Genomic DNA, 21,093 nt, shown 5'->3' with positions numbered 1-21,093 from the left:
AGTTTCATATTTCAAAAGCTTGAATTACTTCATTGCACAGCAGAGATGTACATGCACTATGCTACAGTACAAATACTGCCTACTAACACTTTTGTGTGGGGTAACCTGGAGGAAAATATTTTGTTAAATGAAGTATATTCACTAATATGCATAACCAAGCTGTTGGTCAATTACAATTACAGAACTATAAAGTACAGGGACAAAAAAATCAATTGAATGTTAGGCATTGGTAAATGATTTTCAGCGTTCAAAAGATAATCTAGTGGTTGAGAATTTTTACATCCTAGACTTGATTTATTATTAATTATATTACCTTATCTCCTTTTGGCCCTGACGTTCCTCGTATTCCTGGTGGGCCTGCGATTCCCTGAAGTATAAGTGCACTTTAGTAAGTGTTTTCATATCATAAAAAAAGTTTACAGCATAAAGAAGGGACTTTTCATAACTAGATAGATAGATAGATAGATAGATAGATAGATACTGTAGATAGATAGATAGATAGATAGATAGATAGATAGATAGATAGATAGATAGATAGATAGATAGATAGATAGATAATTTTACTTACTTTGAAACCATCTGCTCCTGAGAGTCCTTTGAATCCAGGATCTCCTCGGTTACCCTATGAAAATGTGTATTGCCTTTTTAAAGCACACTGGCACATACAATTTACAGTTAGCAAGGTAAAATATCACGTGTGCCTGATGTTGATCAGAAATTAGTGTACAGAGGAGTTTTGGTGGATGTTGCACAACTAACAAACTAAATAGACTGAATTAGCATTCTACTTCCGTCCTAGAGTAATCAAAACCTTCATGACTTGACCACATTTTGGTAAATATTTTTATTACTGGTAAATATGAACTGGAGAAATTAACAAAAATAAAGAAAAATTAAGTTTTATACAAAACATTTTTGTATAGTTAATATAATTAAAAATATTTTCACTAAATTATTTTTTCCTACTTATCCTGAGTATGGAGACACCAGAGTTGTGTAGGTTTTGATGCATACGTCAGTGCTGCATTTTAAAATTATAGGCATTTCCATTAGTTCAATAGCTAGAATTCAGAAAAAATTTGGAAAATGTTTCAGATTTATTTCAAAAATTGACACTGCCTGTCACAGGGTTCTCCTTCCCTCCCCACGGATGAATATGCTGTAAGCAAAAAGATGCTGCTAAAATGTAATAGGCAGCAGAAAAGTATGTTGCTGGGAACACACTTTCCCTTGATCAGCATAATTATTAAATCATGGTAATCTTTTAAACTGTTATCACTCCAAGCCGTTACAGATTGATTAGGCAGGGTCTCCAGCTTGACTGTGCACTGGCATGCGAGAGATCAAAGCAATCTCTAAAGCATGCTGCAGCTGAAACTAAGATGACATTAATTAACGCCTTGATGTAGGAACCCCCCCCCCTTTCCCCAGAACTACATCTCCTAAGAGCTTGTTCTCTATGCAAAATGTGTGGGCAGAGTCTTGGGCCTCGAAACAGCAGCATTGTTTTTCTGGTGAAGGATAGTCATGGGTGGGAGATGGAGGTGGGAATTCTGTAGTCCTGCAGGCAAGGCCAGCAATGCAGGTTGGGATTTCAGTGCAGAAAATGCAAAATGAAAAAGAAGCACACTGGATTCCTGGCAGGTTAACTGGTATTTTTCTTTATTAAGGCATAACATATAGGGAAATTTGCATGCATTGGCGAGATGCAATGAGTATGCTTTTATTTAGTTTTTCCCTGACATTCACTTTGGGATTGATTTTCTATAGGCAAATAGGCTTTTATATTCACAAAGGAATTTGCTCTTTGCAAGGGCATTTTACCTTAGCTTAGTGTATGATATGACATAAAGTACTGTTGACTTGACTTCTGTCATCCAATCATGTGCAATCGGAAAAAAAGGGGGGGGGTTCCTGCACAAGATTGGTTTTTTTGCAAAGTGATTTTTCACCACATTCACTAAGCTAAGGTAACATTATTTTACAAATTATCTTGCAAAGTGAACAGACTATTTGCTTTTAGTAGAGCAACCCCTTTAAGCCAGCCAAGTTAATTTTGCAATCATCATCTAGGTCTTTATGTGACCCTAACTAGATACATCTTTTTTAACCCCTTCATGACTGGAGACGTACACTGTATGTCTCAATTGAAAGTGCCCAAATGACTGCTCACGTTCACTGTACGTGAGCTCAGGGCTTTGAAATGCTGGTGACCATTGAGAATCAGCAGTTACTATTCATTAATGGATGCCTCAGTATTAAGACATCCATTAATGAAAAAGTTAAGCTTTTATAAAAGCTTCTTTCTTTCATTAATGAAAGAATGAAGCTGTTACAAATACCGGATCACTATCAGTGATCCTGTATTTGACAACTGAAATAGAAGAACGGTGTGCACACTGCTTTGCTATTTTAGTTTTGACAGCTCTGTAGAGATTGGGACTTCCCGATGTGTACAGGTTTTGTTACATTCTTCAGCACATAAATATGTTACAATGTATTTCTTTGCTGATGTTTCCCAGACGATCAGAAGCCTTTAGTGAGATCTGATCCTGACATGCTGTCAGGATCAGTCACTAAGGTTATTATTAGCTGTTCCTAAGTTTGGTGCAGCCTAATAATAACCCAAAATGACAAAAGTTAATTAAATTATAAAGCAGTCATAGTGACTGCTCGATATAATTGACAAAAAAGTGTAAAAAAGTGTAAATAATCCCTTACATTGAAAATCTGCAGCTGAGCTGCAGGTTTGTTTTTCACCCTAAAGGGTTAATTTTTTATTTATCGCCCTCATGATGGCGTTGTTCGAAATATGTAGCTGTCCCTAAGTGTGACAGTGACACTTAATGACAGTGACTTTGTAGGCTACCTAACCAAACCACTCTTAGTTTTTAGAGAAAAAAAAATGTAATGTTAGCTTTTAGTTTTAGGCTGAAAAGTACAGCAAACTTTCTGAAATCCTAGAGATGTGAGGTGTTTCCAGATAAAGGACAAATAAACAAATTTATTTTAAGGCCTTTTTTTTTAGCTGTGCTATTTTTCTAAAAAAAATAATAATAATCCAAACTGGGAAAAAAGTGTTTTCTTTACATGTATTCCTCTTTTTTTTAAATGTTATTCATTCTAAGTGAGGCCTTAGGAGCACATATGTGATATAAAAATATAGCCCCATCTGTCCTCTAAAAAACAATATATAATATGTGTGGGTGCACTTAGTAAGAAACTATATTACTGTCGTGGAAGAATCACACAGGAAAAATTTGAAAAGTGCTTCAGTCATTAACAAACAGAAACTGAAAAAATCTCAGTCATGAACTGTTAAACCTAATCTTGTTTATGTTATTTATTTACCATATTTGTGAATAAAATATACAGGGGGACATGATAAATTATTTTTTCTTAAACTTAACATTGTTGGCGGAACTGTCTGTTTTTATCCTAAAAAAAATGTTTATCTGCAGTGTTTCATTCTTCTTCATGACTACTAAAGGAAAAGTATGCAGTAACTGACAAAGGGAACCAGTAGCATGTACAGGAGAGGGCAGCTCATTCTTTACATGATTCCTCATGCTGTACTTGGCACTTATCTAGGGCAGACAGTAGATAGAAAATAATCTATATTATGTCAACACAAATACATATACCCATAATTCACTGACTTAGCATTTTAGCTTTAACTCCTTATATATTTAGCTAGTTAATATAAATTCCATCTTCTGTAAAAAAAAATATGTTCACAAATAATAATGAAAGTGAATACTTGTACAGGGTATGCACATCTATGTGCAATGCTATGGGACAGGCCCAAATTAGTTCAACAAGAACTTTGTATGAAAAACAAAATGTGAAATAATAAATACTTACTCTGTCACCAGGTATACCTCTTGCTCCCTTTTCCCCCTTTATGCCTGTTTCTCCCTAAATATCATGGTAAAGAAAATTCACTTTTTAACACAAAAATGATGAAAACACATTTTCAGATTAAAAACAGAAAATGAACTCCAAAATATATTAAACAGCAAACCTTAAAGCCAGTGTCACCAATACTTCCATAAGCACCAGGACTGCCACGAACTCCCTAACCAAACACATAAATAATAAAATGTTTAGATATTTGATAAATATATGGTTATGTATATAGTTTCATTACATACTTTACTAAAAGTATTTGACAGTTAATGTGTTGGATACATTTATATATGTAAGAAAATGACACAAAATATGATTTTTTATGTCAAATTCCTTTTCTCAAAGCATAGGGTGGAAAAGTTCAATAATAGATGATTGTTTCCGTTGTTGCATAAAGTTCAGAATGTGTTTAATTTAAAGTTACAAAATATTACAGGATATGGTATATCTTACAGAATGAGTCTATAAGATGCTTGATGATTACAAAATATAGTATATCTTACAGCAGAAATCTATAAGATGCTTAAGAAACATGTCTTTTAGTTAGTAAGTGAAAATAGGTGTCTGTCTATTCAATGTGAGTGTGGGTGTGTCTGTGTGATGCTGTGCGTGTGTGTGTGTCTGTAGTGTGAATGAGTGTGTGAGTGTGTGTGTCTTGAAGGATCATCCCTTTTATCCATGCTTTTACTTTAAAATAACCTATGGGATGTTTACCTTAAAAGTCTTTCTGATTAGCATAAGGGAGTGCCATACTCTAGTAGCTGAGTCATGTGTTCTCCTTGTATCCCATTTTGGGCATCATAGGGGTCTATTCACATGATTATCAATTCTAAACTAAAAATCAGCAGCACCAGTCAAACGGCATCTCCAAAATTGGATAGATTAAAATATAGAAAATCAATCATCATATAAGGTTCACACATACATATTTCAATATATCTGGTTTTATGGTTTTAACAATATATAAGTACCAAATTTCCTGAATGACCAAGTTCTCCACGTTCACCTGCATGGCCTTTCTCCCCCTAAACATTGAGAAAATATGAATTCAAATGTATTATTTTTTAATAAATGTTTTTACTTAGCATTTCTCAAATTACCAAATTAAAATGAAATCTAAGAATAGAAATGTCATTAGCAGTTCTCTATTACCTTTGTTCCTGCAGTTCCCTGAAGACCTAATATCCCATGTGAGCACTTACAACCTCGAGAGTTAGCCCCGATGCTTAGCTCAGCAGAACCCCCACACTAGGAAGAAAATAAAATTCATAACAATGTCAAATAAAATCCAATGGTCCAATAAATTTGATCAGCAGCCATAGAATGCAATCATTCGTGTTTTGTATTGAGCCAGTTCACAATGGGCTTTTAAAAGGACCGGATTAATAGTAATGGGTAACAGACAGTTCTTAAAATTACCCTCGGCATTCAGTTTTTAGTCCTATTGGAAGATTACCCTCTATTTCCGTTCCAGTGACATCTTAAAATATGATTTTCCCTCTTTTTTAGTCCAAGTGACAAAGGTCAACAGGACAAATGGTAATGGGGGAACGTCCCTAACGGGGACACAAACAGCAATAAAAACACGACATGAATTCTAATAATTTCCTATAAAATTTAAAACAAAAAGTTTGGGTTATACACATACATATTTTTTAATGGACTGCCTAGAGATTATAATGGTGAGGTTATGTGGTTTCTCAGTCACTTAATTGTCAGATCATCTGCATAAAAGGTTCCTTTTTGGTGAACAGGGGCCCATGAGGGATCCACTTATAAAATCACTCTGGTGACTTGCATAAGGAAAGTACCAGTACTCTGGTGACTTGCATATGAGAAGGACCAGTATGATGATGTCTGCAGATAACTCCAAGCTTATAAGACTGCTGTAGAACTTGCTCAGTGAACCTAATGGGAACTGCAGGGTATAGCATAATGTATTTTTAGAGGGGATCCTATCCCTTCTCTTCTGCAAAGTGGCAGCAAGTGCCTATGCAAGAATTCTCTGTGCCTAGCACAGGATTAGGAATGAGCAAATTTGCCCAAGTTTGGTTCAGCAAATTTGAACTCTTTAAAATTCTGCAAACTTCTGCAGAAGTGTCTATGGGACCAAAGCCGCAAGACCACCTGCACCTTTTTGCACGACAGGTGATTGTGCCCGTGCATCGCAACAGAAAAAGGTGAACTGCCTCCATTGATTTCAATGCGAATCTGTGTTTTGTGCGATTTTGTGCAGCTAAATCCACGCCATAGATTGCCCAGGTGTGAACCTTATTGTTAGGTAATCAAAATGTTTATACTGTATACTGTATATATAATAGTTCACACAGCATTTTTATCAATTGTATTGTGTGTGTCTAGTACAGTTAAAAATGTTTATTATAAAGTAATCAGGATTAACTGAACCCTACACAAAGGTTTGTACAAACCAGGAACAGCAAAGCTATTTTGGTTGGAGGCTGTAGGAAAAGCTTCAATCAATCAGTGTGAGAGAATAAGCAGTAGCAGAAGTAACAAGTGTTTTGAAAATCTCTTTGTGCTTTAAAGTTCAAAGAGCCTGTAAAGAGGAATCTGCTGTTTTATACGTTTTCCTTCTTCACCCTTCATATCATTGTCAGAAGAGTGTTACTTTTATGAACCTTTCCTATTGTCAACAGCAAGGAGAAATATTTAATTGAACAAAGCAAGCTGTGAGCAATGACAGCAATCGGGCAGAAACCAGCAGTTTCCCAAACATTTTCTTGTTGAACGGACTGTATCTTTTGGCAGTTTAAAAGTGGAAAAGTAAGTGAGAGTCGGATAAGAACATTTGTACAGCTGATAAGCTTATTCTCCTCTCTGCATAGGTTTTTTGTAAATGGATCTATTATGAATGCCTGGAAGGTAGGAGGTGCTGTCATTGGAACAGGGGTACCTTGTAATCATTCCCTAAACATACCTATATAGCAAAGTCAGACTTTTATTTTTAAACTCTTTTATTTTCTGTTCAGAGCAATAAATGTAGTCTTCCAGTTGTTGGTGAGGTTGACACCTTTATTTTAGGAAAATAAATACAGGATAAGAAATACAGTATTACTGCAACTATTACCTCTGGCCATTACTAAGCGGTTTCTCACATTTATTTCTGAAGATGGAAAAGCTCTTCTATAAAAAAAATAGTTTGAAGGATTTTTTTAAGTAGTGTGTGCAGTTAATTAATTTAAAATTGCACTTCCATTTCCCTGTACTGGTGCAATGGCAGTGCGATGGCAGTACTTATACTTGGAAAATAAAGAAGCTACCAGCATTCTCCCTGTACACTGGAAGTCACATTAAATTAAGTTCAGTGAATGTTTGCAGTGACATTTCCTCCTGACTAAGGACATGGTTCAACTAGAGCTACCTTAATTATGCCCATCCTTTTGTTGATTCTTTATTACAGCAAAGGACCATGTTGTGTATGCAATTTTCAAAGTGTCACTGTGCATATGGCAGGTCAAGTACACAGGACTGCACACTTACTTGATCATATAGCTCACAACATTGCTCCAACAAAGCCCTTCCTGGGTCATAGTGTATTTCAAGCTTCTGCATGTCAACCTGCAATAGAAGCAATATAAAATAAATGCAATGCAGAATAATACCACCAGCTATAGAGGACTACAAATCCCAGCAATACATTATACACCAATGCTGAATACCATGATCTATAGAGGACCACAAATCCCAGCAATACATTATACAGCAATGCGGAACACCATCATCCATAGAGGACTGGTGCTGGGTCCTGTACCCTGGTCTATGGTGCCAGGGAGCAAAAGAAACACGTAACTAGTTTTGTATTTCACAAAATAATAGCATGAATTTAACCACTGATCTGAAAAGTATTACTATAACAATTACCAACAGCACATACACATTTTTTAAGTTAAATGGGCCATTTTTCCTCTACTGAAGGACCTAAGATTTTTTTTAGGACTAGCAAAAGTTTCCCTGTTCCAGAATGGGCCAGGTTGGGCCTTTTTTAGATCATCAGTGTGGTGAAGGTGTGCAGGCATGGAGAATGGTAACGGGTCACAGGTGTGACAGGTGGTGAAGGAAGGGGGGGAAAGGTGTGACAGGTGGTGAAGGAGGGGGCAAAGGCATGGAGGGTGGTGATGAAATGGGGGCACATATATGGTGGGTGGTGAGAGAAGGAAATTGCAAGCACAGACTATGGTAAAGGAAGGTGGGCACAGCGACAGAGTGTGGTGGAGGAAGGGGGGCACAGATGTGGAGGATAGTGAGGTAAGGAAGGCACCGGCATGGAGTCTGTTAAGGGAAAGAGAGCACAGACATAGAGCGTGGTGAGGGGGTGCGCAGGCAGAAAGAGAGGTGAGGGAAGTGGGTGCTGTAAAGCAGGAAAAAACAAAACAAAAATGACAATCACACAAATCAAAAGGCCAGCGCAGCACTAAAACCTTTGTTTTTAACACAAATTGTTAGACATTGTAAAAAAAATTTTTTTTTGAAGGCTAGCTGATAAGTTTGCTGGGTGCTGTAGAGAAAGCGTTATGCTGCATACAAGGCAAGATGATACATAATTCAGGGGCAAGGCCATATATTCAATGTGTCCACTCTCATTGAAGAGAGAGAGAAGGTGTAAGGCCTGAAACAGATGCAGAGCAGCCTGCAGAAGTCACAATGTCTGTTTCAACAGCACACACAGCCATTTATCATTACATTGTAGCTACATTAGTGGTGCTGCTACCCCCTTCCCCTAGGTAAGCAGAAGTCATTCCCTACAGAACCACAATCCTGGCCACTCACTGTACATGGGTTAGAGCTCTTTGTACATCAGCCCCACCACATAACCCTCACTGATATATTTACAGGAGCAGATGCTGGGATGGTGGCATAGCTGTGTATAGGCTGCAGAGTGGACAAAGCAGTCTGTTCAGGAGAGCATTGGCCAGAAGTATAGTCGTCTGGGTGGGGGAAGGGACAGGGCTAGGAGAGCAGACACTTGAGAAGGGTGAGTGAGTGTATGCTGTTGTGTGTTGTTGTTGCATGTTGTTGTGGTCAGAGACAGCGGAAAGAGAGCAAGCACTGGACTTGAAGTAGGGGACTAATCGGGGATTGCACAGTAATGTATTTGCAATCCATTTGGCCAATAAAGAAGAAAAAGCAGAGGGAGGAGAAGGTGAAATCTCCACTGGAGGCAGAATCTCCCATGCACAAAATGAACCCCTGACTTAGCCATGTTCCTCTTACATGAACGTGTGACATGTGTCCTCTTCCTACACCCTATTATAGGATTCTAAAAATCAAGGAGTACTATACAGCATAGGAGCAGTAAAAAGTAGAATGTAATAAGTCTGCTAATACAGGACAAATGCATATGAGGCTCCTAAGGAAAGAAGCAACAAGGTGTCAAGTCAGTGAGAGGAGTTTAGAAAGGAGCACACTTGTTCGTGCCTTCTACCTTCAGGTCATGAACTTAGGCACAGATGTTTTTTTATTTGGCTTCAAGTGACATAGGGGTCTATTCACGAAGCAGCCGAAGGATCTAGCCGTAGTCTTGGCCGATCCTTCAGCTGGCTTTGCCACCAGGACCCCTTCGGTTCAGTAGAACCGAAGGGGTGCTGTACGGGCTATTCACAATAGCCCGTACAGCTCCCGAACTTAGCCGAGCGGCTCAGTCGAGCCGAACGCATATGCCTCGGCTCGGCTGAGCCGCGCTGAAAGCCAAAGCTGGCCGAGCGGCTTCTGCTTCTGACAGCTGGGCGGAGCCAGCCGTGATCTTACGGCTGGCTCCGGCCACTTGCAGGGAGATCAGCGTTACCAGCTAACCAGGGACACTGATCTCCAGACAGCAAACTCTCCTGGGCGCTCCAGGAGTCTCCTGCCACCCAGGAGAGAAACAGTGCTTTTTTTTCTTATTCTGACACGGAGCCGTGTCAGAATAGAAAAACATTTTTTTTTTTCCTATAGGAATACATTGCTAGATTCCTATTGGCTATTTCAATTTGCAATAGCCACTAGTAAACTGGCATTGTACCCGCCCTCTGCTGCAGTTCTCCATCAGGTCCATCAGCAGAGGGCGGGTACAATGCTAGTTTACTATTGGCTATTGCAAATTGAAATATCCAATAGGAATCTAGCAATGCAACCCTATGGGCAAAATGTTTTTTTTTCTATTCTGGCACGGCTCCGTGTCAGAATAAAGAAAAAAAAAGAAAAATCAGTGTTTCTCTCCATGGCGGCCGGGAGCGGGAGACTCCCAGAGCGCCCGGGAGCGGGTTTTTTTTTACATTTTTTTGACGGCAGCAGAACTGCCGGCCAATAGAAAACTATTGGGCAGAGCTAGCTGTCATTGCTAGCTCCGCACAATCGTTTTCTATTTTTTTTAAAAACGTTTTAAACTATTTTTCTGTTCTGCTCGGTCCTACAGAGAGACACAGCAGAACAGCCGAGCCGAATGCCGCTCAGTGGCATTCGGCTATTCACTCACTGCTGTTCGGCATCTATAAGAATAGGCCAAACAGCAGCGAGTAGCCTGCCGGAGGTTCGGCTCAGCCGATCCAGATGTTGGATCGGCTGAGTCAAACTCCTTCTGCTCTTCGGGTCGGCCGACCCAAAGTCATGTGAAGCAAGCCGATGTACGGCTGATTTCAGCCGATATACGGCTGAAATCAGCTGTACAAGCCTGAAGTGAATAGCCGAACAGCGTTCGGCTCACTTTACTTCAGGTCGGTCTTTCACGCGGCTGCCTACGGCAGCTTAGTGAATAGACCCCTTAGGGACTCAGGGAGGTGGAATCCTTTTTTACTCTATCCAAAACAAGGTTTTAGTAGTAGTTCCACTTTATCATCAAAGAAAGGGAAAGAGTTTCCAGAACACACTTTATTGACAATATTCATAGCACTTTGTCATGTATCTTGAGGGTAAGAGGAAGGGTTGCCAAAACACATTTTACTGACAATATGGAAGTACTTACCAGTGAAGAGATCCCATTCTTTTGAGGAAGTTTCTCTTCTATTACAGAGACATCGCTGACATCAATACAGTCTAGAACCATTTTAGCATTACCATTTGTTAAACTGAAAGCTAACTTGTGCCATTTCCCATCAAAAAGCTTTTCAGAATTGCTATGTTTCTGGAAAATAAGAGTCTTGATTGGCGTAGAGTAGAACAAGTTTACAGTCTGTGAATTGTTATTAAACCTGAGTCCGATTTCATGTTTTTTATTTCCATCAATAAACTTCCATAAATTCCAGATCCTCTGAGGCACAGCGTTTACAATTTTAAAAGTGGCAATAATAGAGTAATCAGTAGGTAATCCATCTGAAGGGAAAGCACTACAAAATAGATAAAATGCAAAACAAAATGGAAAATATGAGGGTTACAGCAATAGAAACAGCAGTTTTAGTTCTCATTTTACTTTTTTTTACTTTTTTTGAGTCTTTTGGCTGTAGGGCCATGTCACACTAACAACTCTCAAGCAGAGGCTTGTAGCAACCAGAACATCATGTTCATCTTCTCTGGCAATGTGTATCTAGCTACAGAGTTGCAGTTGTAGCTGCTTACAACAAACATCTATGCAGCTACCGATCACTGGTGAGCCTTGATCATGAGCAGCTATATTGCTTAACATGAGTAGCTATGGAAGCTTGTGATAGTGAGGCTGACTTACTAAAGGAGTTGAGAATGTTCACACAATAATAATATCCACTTCAATCTGCCAATCATGTGCAGGCCAAATAAGTAAACAGGATTTTTTTTCTTTGCATGATTGGCTAATTGAAGTGAATCTTCAGGCAATTTGTGTAAACATTCTCACCTTTTTTATTAAATTAGTCTTAATATATTTTGTTATAAACACTGCAAAAAGTAAATCACTCATCAAGTGAGCAAGAAATCCCATTTCCCATCGCAGACAACAAATGTATGTCAGATGCACATTTTATCCAAAATAATTTTCTATTAGAAAACCTTGTGTCACTATCAATATGAAGTGGAATTAGACTTACCAGAACAAAAGCTAAGAGAACATACACAATATATTTTTTTTCTGTGTTTCCTAAGGAGTAGCTGTACTTTCTGTGATCATAGTTTTTCTATTCTCTGCCATCTCAGCTTTGACCATATCATGTACATCATGATATAGTGGTTGTATTAATTTTATAAATATTTATTGATTTCCCAGATTTTAATCCAAAGCTTTGTTTGCCTAATGGACCTTTATTTTCAGCTCTCATTGCCGACAATTATTAGGGGTCCTGGTGCCGAAGCTACGGCCAGATCCTTCGGCAGCTTTGTGAATAGACCCCTATGTATTTAGCTACTACTACTACAAGTCATACTGTTGATGCTACGGTCAGCGCAACGCATACTGTGATGTTTTGTATTGTCGATTATCCTATGTGATAAAATAATAAAAACACTTATATGCAAAAAAGTGGTTGCTCACCTCTTCTTGGATTTTCTTATCATGACAAAACAGATGAGTACAGTTTTCACAAACCTGATAAACACAGGTGTCTAAAGAATAACTACTTAGTGATATACTTGCATAATTGTCTAATTTAGCATACCCATCTTTCTTCAGGGAAACTGGAGCCTTAATGCGGACAGCAGATAATGTTGGGTTAGATCCATTCACTCTTGTTATTTCTGTGGCTGTGGAAAACCTAAGTTCTTCAATAAGGTCATACACTGCGAAATAGTAAAAATAAAGATATTTTAAAAATATGCAAATGTTCACCAAAGTAATGTATATGCATTCACTATCTTATTTCATAAGATTCCATATACTAGGATAATCCATCAGTCTAACATTTAGACACTTCCATCACACACATACTCCGATTACTCCCGTTAACAAGCTAGTCTTAGTATCACCCTCAGATGACATGTTTTAGAGGCAACACTCAGGAACACTGAGGCTCAAAATGACAGTTTGCCCGCTCTGTGTGTAGTAATTAAATCTAGAAGAAACAACTAGAAGAGTAGAGCAAACTGTTGTTCTGTTTTTCTAGCTGTTGGGTTCTAGATGTATTAACCCAGTTAATAACATGATATGTGGGTAACTATGCACTTCCCTGGGCAGTCTTGTCGTTCTATGCTACGGTCTATCTTGGCTATGATGAAATCTGGCCCTTCCTCCACTTCCATTGTTGCAAAACAGTTACACATTTGTTAGGGGAGATTAAAAATACAAAGTTGTCCTAGATATTTTAAAATGTGTTTTAAACAACTGCTTTATCAGGATACCATTTTTACAAAAATCCCAGAGCTCAGCTTTGAAGAATGCACTTCATAGTGACCCTGTTTAACAACCTTAAAACATGAAAATAATTGATTTTCGGTTGACTGATAAGTTAGTAAAGATATAAAACCAAAATGGGTCTTGTAAACAAAAGGCTGTAGACCCCATCCCAATAGTTTTTCAATTGAAATAGTCAAAATAATTAATATAAACTATTTAATGCTAACTCCATCCAAAATGTATACTTAGGTTTAGGCTATATTCCAAAATGATGAATCACCATCCAGATCCCCATGTCTTTCAGGCCTCAGGGTGCAAGTTCTCTGTGCTGAATCCCCACTCATACCATCGCCTATTGAGTCATCTCACTTTTGCATTGCATACTCCATTTATTGTAGATTATGGAGGATATAGCATGAGGAGTAAGACTTATTTGCTTAGCTTTATAATGGCAAGGGCATGGGGCAGACCCAAGTTGATTGGTGGGTCAACCCAATGGTTTAAATTTTGAATTAACAGTTTTAGTTGTGTATATCCTTTAAAACAGTTTATGAATAAGACTCCTGAACACCAAGGATACCTGGTAGGGTACCAGAATCGAACAGGTTATTGATTTACAAGGTTGGAAAAAAACAATTTCAAGCTCTTACAATTCTGATTTTGGTTTGGACAAAACAAAAAAACAAAAAAGAAACTCTGAACAACTGCTGCCACTTTTGTCATGCATGGGAAGGGGAAAAATACTTCCTGACCCCCAAGAGCAGTTGGATCAATTATCAGGATCAAAATATTCCCTTATTATCCTTTAGTATTTATAACATTGTAATTATTAGTAGTCATAGAATCATCAAGTTTTTTAATGATTTTATTGATTTTGCTATTTCTGTCCTCCTGTAGTAAATATTTACACAGGTTTACTTTTAGCTGCACCACAGTTACCACAGTTAGTAAAGTACCGCAGCACTGAATACTGAAAAATGGCCTGGCCAGGAAGGGGGTGAAACACTATGGCCTTTAAGTGGTTAAAGAACGCATTTCTAAACTGACTGTAAGGGTGAAAAAGTTTCCTGCTTAATTTTATGGTGGTTTGCTATTATTCTACTGTACTAATTCACTGCTGCATTTGGTGTATAATTGCTAGTATATGCATACCAGTCTTTTTAGTTAATGTATTTATATTTAGTCTTGAAACATATGAGTTATTATTTAATAACACAATAATTGTGTTTAGATGTAGCTTTGATTTTATTAAGGCTTACCAGAGAGAGCAGGTTCTTGGCATTTTATAATGCTCAGTAATGTGCAAAAACCGATGAGTTTTGTGAATTTCATCTTCTTTTTTCCAAATGACATATATCTAAAATGACAAATACACAGACTAAATTATGATATGTTGTTAATAAAAGCTTAAAATGTATTAATGTATGCACCAAATGTTATTATATTAATGCCAACTTTTTTCAGATAACAGGCTGAGAAACACATCCATTGAAGGGAAATTATAACGGACAATTTTCAATTAGGTGTTCCCATATATATGCTTGTTTTATTTTATATGTGTGGATCTATTTTTTTTTGTCTGTCATTTTTTACTATGTATATACAATCATTGTATTTATATTTAATGCATGACAAAGGCTGACTTAGCCAGATGGTTGCAAATTTGCTCTTAAAGATGCTTGTTTCATAGCACAGTTGGGCTGACTTAATGCTATAGAAATTTAAATGTGCAATTTTGAAACGTTTTGGTCTGTCAAACCTACTTGTAAATTGTAATTGTTGCATTTAGTGTGTTGTTCATAGAAATGTTGTGAATGTCTGTTATGTACAGTGCTGCTGAATTACTTGAGTGGTAGATATTACGTGTTTACCATACCATCATGTGAACACCATATTGTAGCCAAACCTAGGCAGAGAATATGCCTAATATTCAAATACACTGACTGTTCTCAAATCAGCAAGCAGTGTACAGGCCTATGATTGTAATGTTGTATGTTCAGCCATAACTTGAAAAAAGGTGATGGCGGTTCTAGCCTTCCCCTATTTTACTAAAAAAACTGTTTTTATTTCTGTCTGTGTTGCTCTTGAGGATTTACCCAGCACCGTGTGCTGGTGAAACCATTGTGCCTAGAACAGCAAGTAAGGGATCTCGTTTTTAACAGAGCTTGGATAGCAAAAAAAATGACTAATCTGTCCCCTTATCTCCAAAGATAAAAAACATAAAATACAAATGTTTTGGCTGGACATACATTTTAAAGTTAAACTAATTCAGATTTCATGCGCTTTTCCCTTTGTAAACACTTGTTAAACACCTGCATGGAAAAGATTGCTTAGCATCTAAGACAGTAAACCTATTTCAAACCTTTGTAGTTTGAACTGATTGCTATGATACATACATACATACATAGAGGATACCTTAATTAAAAACTGCATATTAAAACAATCAGTAGATTCAAAGATATAAACTTCTGCGGTTTAATGAAAATTTTGATTTTGTTGTAAAAGTCAAGTGTGGCTCCATCCTTTCTAGTCTATCAATTACCCCTTTTGGACATCAGTGTGATGGGTTGCTTCACAGACCTATGAGGAGGCTGAGTAGGTGGGAGGAATGGGGTCAAGATTGCAGGAAAAGTTCTGATTTTTCATATAACTGAAGCTGCCTAAAACTCTGTATCTAATAATTATTTTGATGTCAGGCTTTCACTGAGGGAAACCTCTGCTTATGCAATTTTTCATCACATTCACAGTTTTAATTGCCCAGGTGTGTTTATGGGGATGCTGCAAATTCTTAGCTCAAATTACTAGCTAACAATATGCTTATAAGGTCTTAAAGGACCAATAATCATACATTACAAGTTTGTTTTTACAAACTCTTTTCAACACAAAATTCCTGGGGCAATATCTTAAAATGTATGTTATTTAAAACCTTAAAATAATTTAAACGATTGCCTATGCTCCTGTCAATTTTAAACGCCCAATCTATGATATTTTACCTCTACAAATCATGTAAATATAAGCAAGATAATGTTTTGCTCATGGAACCTCCTCTTATAGTGTGACAATGCTCACCCACTGTCTTTTTGGGGGACTACAGGTAGCTATATTTGCAGACACTGGGGGGTGACTTCCATCTTCTAATCAGGTGCAAGCAAAAATACATGTTTTTATTATGTTCCTTGCTGGAAGGTTAATCGGTTCCTGTCTAAATTGGCCCTGTATGTATGCATGTGGGATAGTAGGACCTTAGAATGGACAGAGACTGATGTAAATGTGCAACTATGTAAAGCGCTGCTTAAATTGTCAACTCTATATAAATATCTGTAATAAATAAATATGTATGGTTATACTTTGCAAACTTTACCATATTTACTAAGCTAAGGGAAACTTCCCCTGCAAAGTATACATTCCCTTGCAAAGTGAACAGCCTTTTTTTCTTTTAGTAAAACATCCCCAGTTTGTTTGTAGGCCTGTCTGTTATCTGTCCATGCCATTCTTCTCACTGCCACACTCCACATAGTGCAGTGGGAAGTCCAGCAGGAGCTGCAGGGCCTTGAAGTCCAGGACCTCACACCGATGTCACTGGCAGTGATGTACCACTGCTCCTCTATGCCTTTCCACAGCCCTTGCCATGAATTGTGCAAAACAGAAAAAAAGTGGCCTCATGACCTCTGTTGGAGCTGATTTATAAAAGCCTGATTTATAAAAAATTTCATACAGAAGATAGGCAAAGGATACTCCCAAAGTTGCTACATATTTGCCTTCACATCTACTTTAACAAAAATACCCATACTTAATCAAACAACCTTTGACAGTCCTGCTAGCAAATGTAATAAAAATTATTATAGTTGTTTCCAATAACCTAAAGGAGGCTCAGGCATCAAATAACAGAACACAAACAGTTTTAGAAGCAAATTAGTGAGTAGTTGCAGTTATCCCTGGCCACCTAATTTTAGTGGGCACAGGGGCTGTTCCACCATTTGAGCCCCATTTGCTACACCCCTTAACTTAATACCTCTAAATGTGGTATTGTGCAAAATTATTTTACTACAGAAAGTCAACTGCCTCTCTACTATTCCCATAAAAATGATCAATTATAACATTTATTTCTTCCGACCTCTTACTTTGTGCTCTTTATCCTTTGTTTTAATTTGTAAGTTAGTAACACAAATCAAACATTTATATTAAGGCCTCATTCACACACAACGCAAGCAAAATTGTACATATGCACGTATATATACGAGCGTCTATGCGCGTATATGCGTGCACTATATGCAATCCCAGAATGCATCACTAATGGAATTCTAATGTGCTGTACGCATGTATGAGCGTATACGTACGTACATACGCATATATGCGCGTAAACACGCGTATGTGCGCGTAAATACACAGAGATACGCTGCCCAGACGCATCTCTGTTCCATTCTGTTTTTGCGCATATATACGCTGCGCAAATATACGGCTCCATACGCGGCTGTGTGTATGGAGCCATTTATTTGCATATGTTGCATATGGTACAATACGTACGTACGCGCGTATACGCACGTATATGCGCGACAGTGTGAATGAGGCCTAAACATCCCATCACAGGGATGACATTCTTGGAGATATTCTTTGAGAAAAAAATCAGCTATGACAGCTCAGTATCTGCCTATCCTGACGGGTTCTTATAAGTATTCATTGAATCTGAAAGTAATCCAATATTAGCAGAGGAAAATGCAGTTGCACGTTTTGGTAAATTACCTTAAATACAGAGTTTTCAAATAATGGATTTAAAATTAGTAACATCATAGCAGAACATTACTAATCACAGGCATACATAGCCAAATTGAATTTTATTTTTCTAGTTGATCAAACATAAAATGATTAGCCTTCACAATGATGCAGCTTTATAATGTTAGAACTCTGTGTACAAGACATAAAACTTTGTTTTGGAAAGGTCATTATGTAACAAAAAAAAACGAATTTGTTTAAATTAACCTAATTTATAGTTAACTATTAGCACTTAGGGCACACACAAAGGGTCAATATAGATGACTGCTCTTCCAAAAGGCCACTGTAAATATTGGATTTCACTCTAACAGTTTGCTGTGAAATTCTGTGTATGTGCATGAAAAGAAGAGACTATTCTGTAAATTCCCCTAATGAATGTAGATATTGTTACCTGATCATTGCATATAACAAATAGTTCTGATTTGTGTTCATTTACTTTGATATGTTATTTTTTATATGCAGTTTAACATTACTGATCATAAACATTAGAAAATTATCTTATTGATTATTATATTGTTATTTTTTATATGCAGTTTAACAAACTGAATACATTATTTTCAGAAATGTATTTAATGCTGTATACTGCACCAAGAGTAAAAAATATGAGTCAGGCATTACTGATCATAAACCTTAGAAAATTATCCTATTGATTATTATATAAATGGCAAGCTATAGACTTAAAGAAAAACATTAAATAACTGTACCTGCGATAAACGTTGCACACTACATATAGATAAAAGCAGTAGGATTGCCAAAATGAATCATACATGGAGATCATTTTATTTATTATATATGTTATTTTATTTAGGATATACAAAGCAACCTAACAGTAACTAAAGAATCAATTAACTAAAATAAAAGTTAGGCACTGCTGCAAAACTATTCTGATTGTTAACCTCAATATGTAGTAGTATTTTTAAAAAACAAACGTATTTCTAAATAAATCATATTAGTCAGAGAAAATATAAGCACTTACTTTTCATACTTTGTTGTTGAAGTCTCAAATGATATAGTTCCTGCAGGTATCCTTAGCAAAAGAGAGAGAGATAGAGAGAGACTGGGTAGGGTGAGTAAGGGAATGCCTCCACTCACACACTACCTCAAGTTCTAACCTAAAAAGTAACGCTCTACCTCTTGTGCCTAGGGGCTCTGCTCTGAAGTGGTAGGTGGAACACTGTGTCTGTTCATTGGTTAACCTTCTCACATGCAGAACAAAATTTGAGTTATTCCGTTAACTATGTCTGTACATAGAACTGTGCGGTATATTGTTGGTATCAATACAATCACTGCAGATATGTAAACCTGCTTGAAGATTCAATGACTGCCTTAGCCATGGCATCCTGTATTTCTAAATCTACTTTATGGTTGTGTAGCTGCTTCAATAATTGACAACAATCCCTACCCTAGGCAAATCCATGGTCTGTATGAAGTCTAATAGTGTATTGCCTGCAATTAAAAGTGCAATTTATTTTTCATTTGACAACAGAAATGTTACATCCAAAGTTAAAAGAGCAAAGTAAGAAATACAATTTAAAGATATGGAGCACTGGATGGTTGGAATTATTCCAGTAGGCTGAAAAATGTTTGTTGTAAACTTCCTACTCATATAAGTGCTTGTTATGACCAAGCAGGTGTGGGGTGGTCTGATACTATGTGGCACTTCACATAATTGTAAACCTGCTGCACCATAGTCCTCTTTGAGAGGGATTCCTTTTTTCATCCTGTACTGGCACACCACAATTCTACTTCTCCACAGCGTCTTGCTATGCTTGGCATTCACACAGCCACAGGCACACTCTACCAATCGACCTACTTGGCAGCTGTTCTAAATTATCTGTAGACTAGTTCAAATGTGCTATGTCGTGCAATAAAAAAGGTGGAATTTGCCTCAAATTCAAAGGAGATTTTCCCTCATGGCCACTGCTCGTTGTTGTAATATGAAATATACCGTATATCCTATGACAAAACTTAAATCATCTTAAATTTTAAAATCTGTAGCCTTTTCACTAAGGCTATGTTCCACCAAGACCACCCTCACCTGAATCTAAATCTGGCACAGTGCTGAGGTAAAGTTGCAGATCTTTTGAACATAAACCCCAGTACGTTCTGATGCATTTTCATGCATTTACATGTATTTTTTGTGCATTCCAGACCAGAAAAATGCTGCATACTTTTTATAAAAACTCAACGCAATGGTGTGAACAAGTCTCATTTTTGCCATTGGAAATACTCGGGTCTATTCACTACGCTGCCGTAGGCAGCCGAGTGAAAGACCGATCTGAAGTGAAGTGAGCCGAACACTGTTCGGCTATTCACTTCAGGCTGAAATCAGCCGTACATCGGCTCACTTCGCGTGGCTTCGGGTCGGCCGATACTTTTTCCTATGTTATGTTATGAAACATTATTACTATATTTGTTGTAAAATATAAAATATGGGGTTGTTTCAGGTAAAGAGATACCAAACATGTCAAGTCTTACAACTGCATGCATCCTTGAAGTCGCAAAAAACTACCACACCCAAACATTGCCTATATGCAAAGCTTTGAAAGCTTTTATTGCTTAACAGTTATTAATGGATCTAGAATTATTTCCTTGCACTCCGATGTGCATAGTGATATGTAACATGTGTGGAGCAATTGTCGTTTTCACACGTAGGCGCACCCGTTTACGTGTTTGTATGTGCATATATGTGGGGTCAGGGAACTTAAAAACGTTTTTGTATTTTTTTATATGTGACTTTTATTTTTATTTTTTTACCTTTAATTCATTGCTATCACATAAAAGCCTAACAAGTTAAAAACGCCCACCCACTGTTATGAGTGAGCTGCGTGGCTGTTTATTTACAATCGGCCAGATGGCAAGGGGTTAAGCGGTTGTATGTTATTGATATGGTAGCAAGGGTTCATCATGTATAAGTATAATGTATACAAGTCCCCATAAATAAGGCTCTTTTGGCTAAAAACATATGGCCATATACTGTGTTTTCTAGAATAGATTGAGGCAGCATGTATATCCAGGATATGGCCAGCTATCCCTGGTTGTCAAGCTCATGTATTGAATTGTTTAATTAATGCTGTCAAGAAGGGCAAAAGTAACCATGATAGATTAAATCTGAAGAAGGCGGGTCTTTACCATGCATCAGTACGAAGATATTTATCATTAAGTTGTGCACAGAAATAGGCAGC

General features: G+C 37.4%; 1 protein-coding gene across 1 annotated transcript in view; it reads right to left on the bottom strand.

Moving 5' to 3' along the window:
• Window positions 1-21,093, bottom strand: part of LOC108790313 (collagen alpha-1(IX) chain-like) — a 51,709-nt gene that overhangs the window by 18,586 nt on the left and 12,030 nt on the right. Inside the window, exons 2-11 of the mRNA XM_018560542.1 lie at window positions 14,398-14,495; window positions 12,465-12,585; window positions 10,868-11,228; window positions 7,411-7,488; window positions 5,062-5,157; window positions 4,881-4,934; window positions 4,025-4,078; window positions 3,865-3,918; window positions 569-622; window positions 314-367 (exon numbers count right to left, since the gene is read on the bottom strand). Of these exons, the coding sequence (XP_018416044.1) occupies window positions 314-367; window positions 569-622; window positions 3,865-3,918; window positions 4,025-4,078; window positions 4,881-4,934; window positions 5,062-5,157; window positions 7,411-7,488; window positions 10,868-11,228; window positions 12,465-12,585; window positions 14,398-14,495 (1,024 nt within the window). The remainder of the gene's footprint in view (window positions 1-313; window positions 368-568; window positions 623-3,864; window positions 3,919-4,024; window positions 4,079-4,880; window positions 4,935-5,061; window positions 5,158-7,410; window positions 7,489-10,867; window positions 11,229-12,464; window positions 12,586-14,397; window positions 14,496-21,093) is intronic.

The sequence above is a fragment of the Nanorana parkeri genome, unplaced genomic scaffold, assembly GCF_000935625.1.
Source record: "Nanorana parkeri isolate BGI_ZX_2015 unplaced genomic scaffold, ASM93562v1 scaffold464, whole genome shotgun sequence".
NCBI classification, from domain to species: Eukaryota; Metazoa; Chordata; class Amphibia; order Anura; family Dicroglossidae; genus Nanorana; species Nanorana parkeri.
Note: the sequence above shows the minus strand (reverse complement) of the source record. Positions and strands in the feature narration are given on the sequence as shown.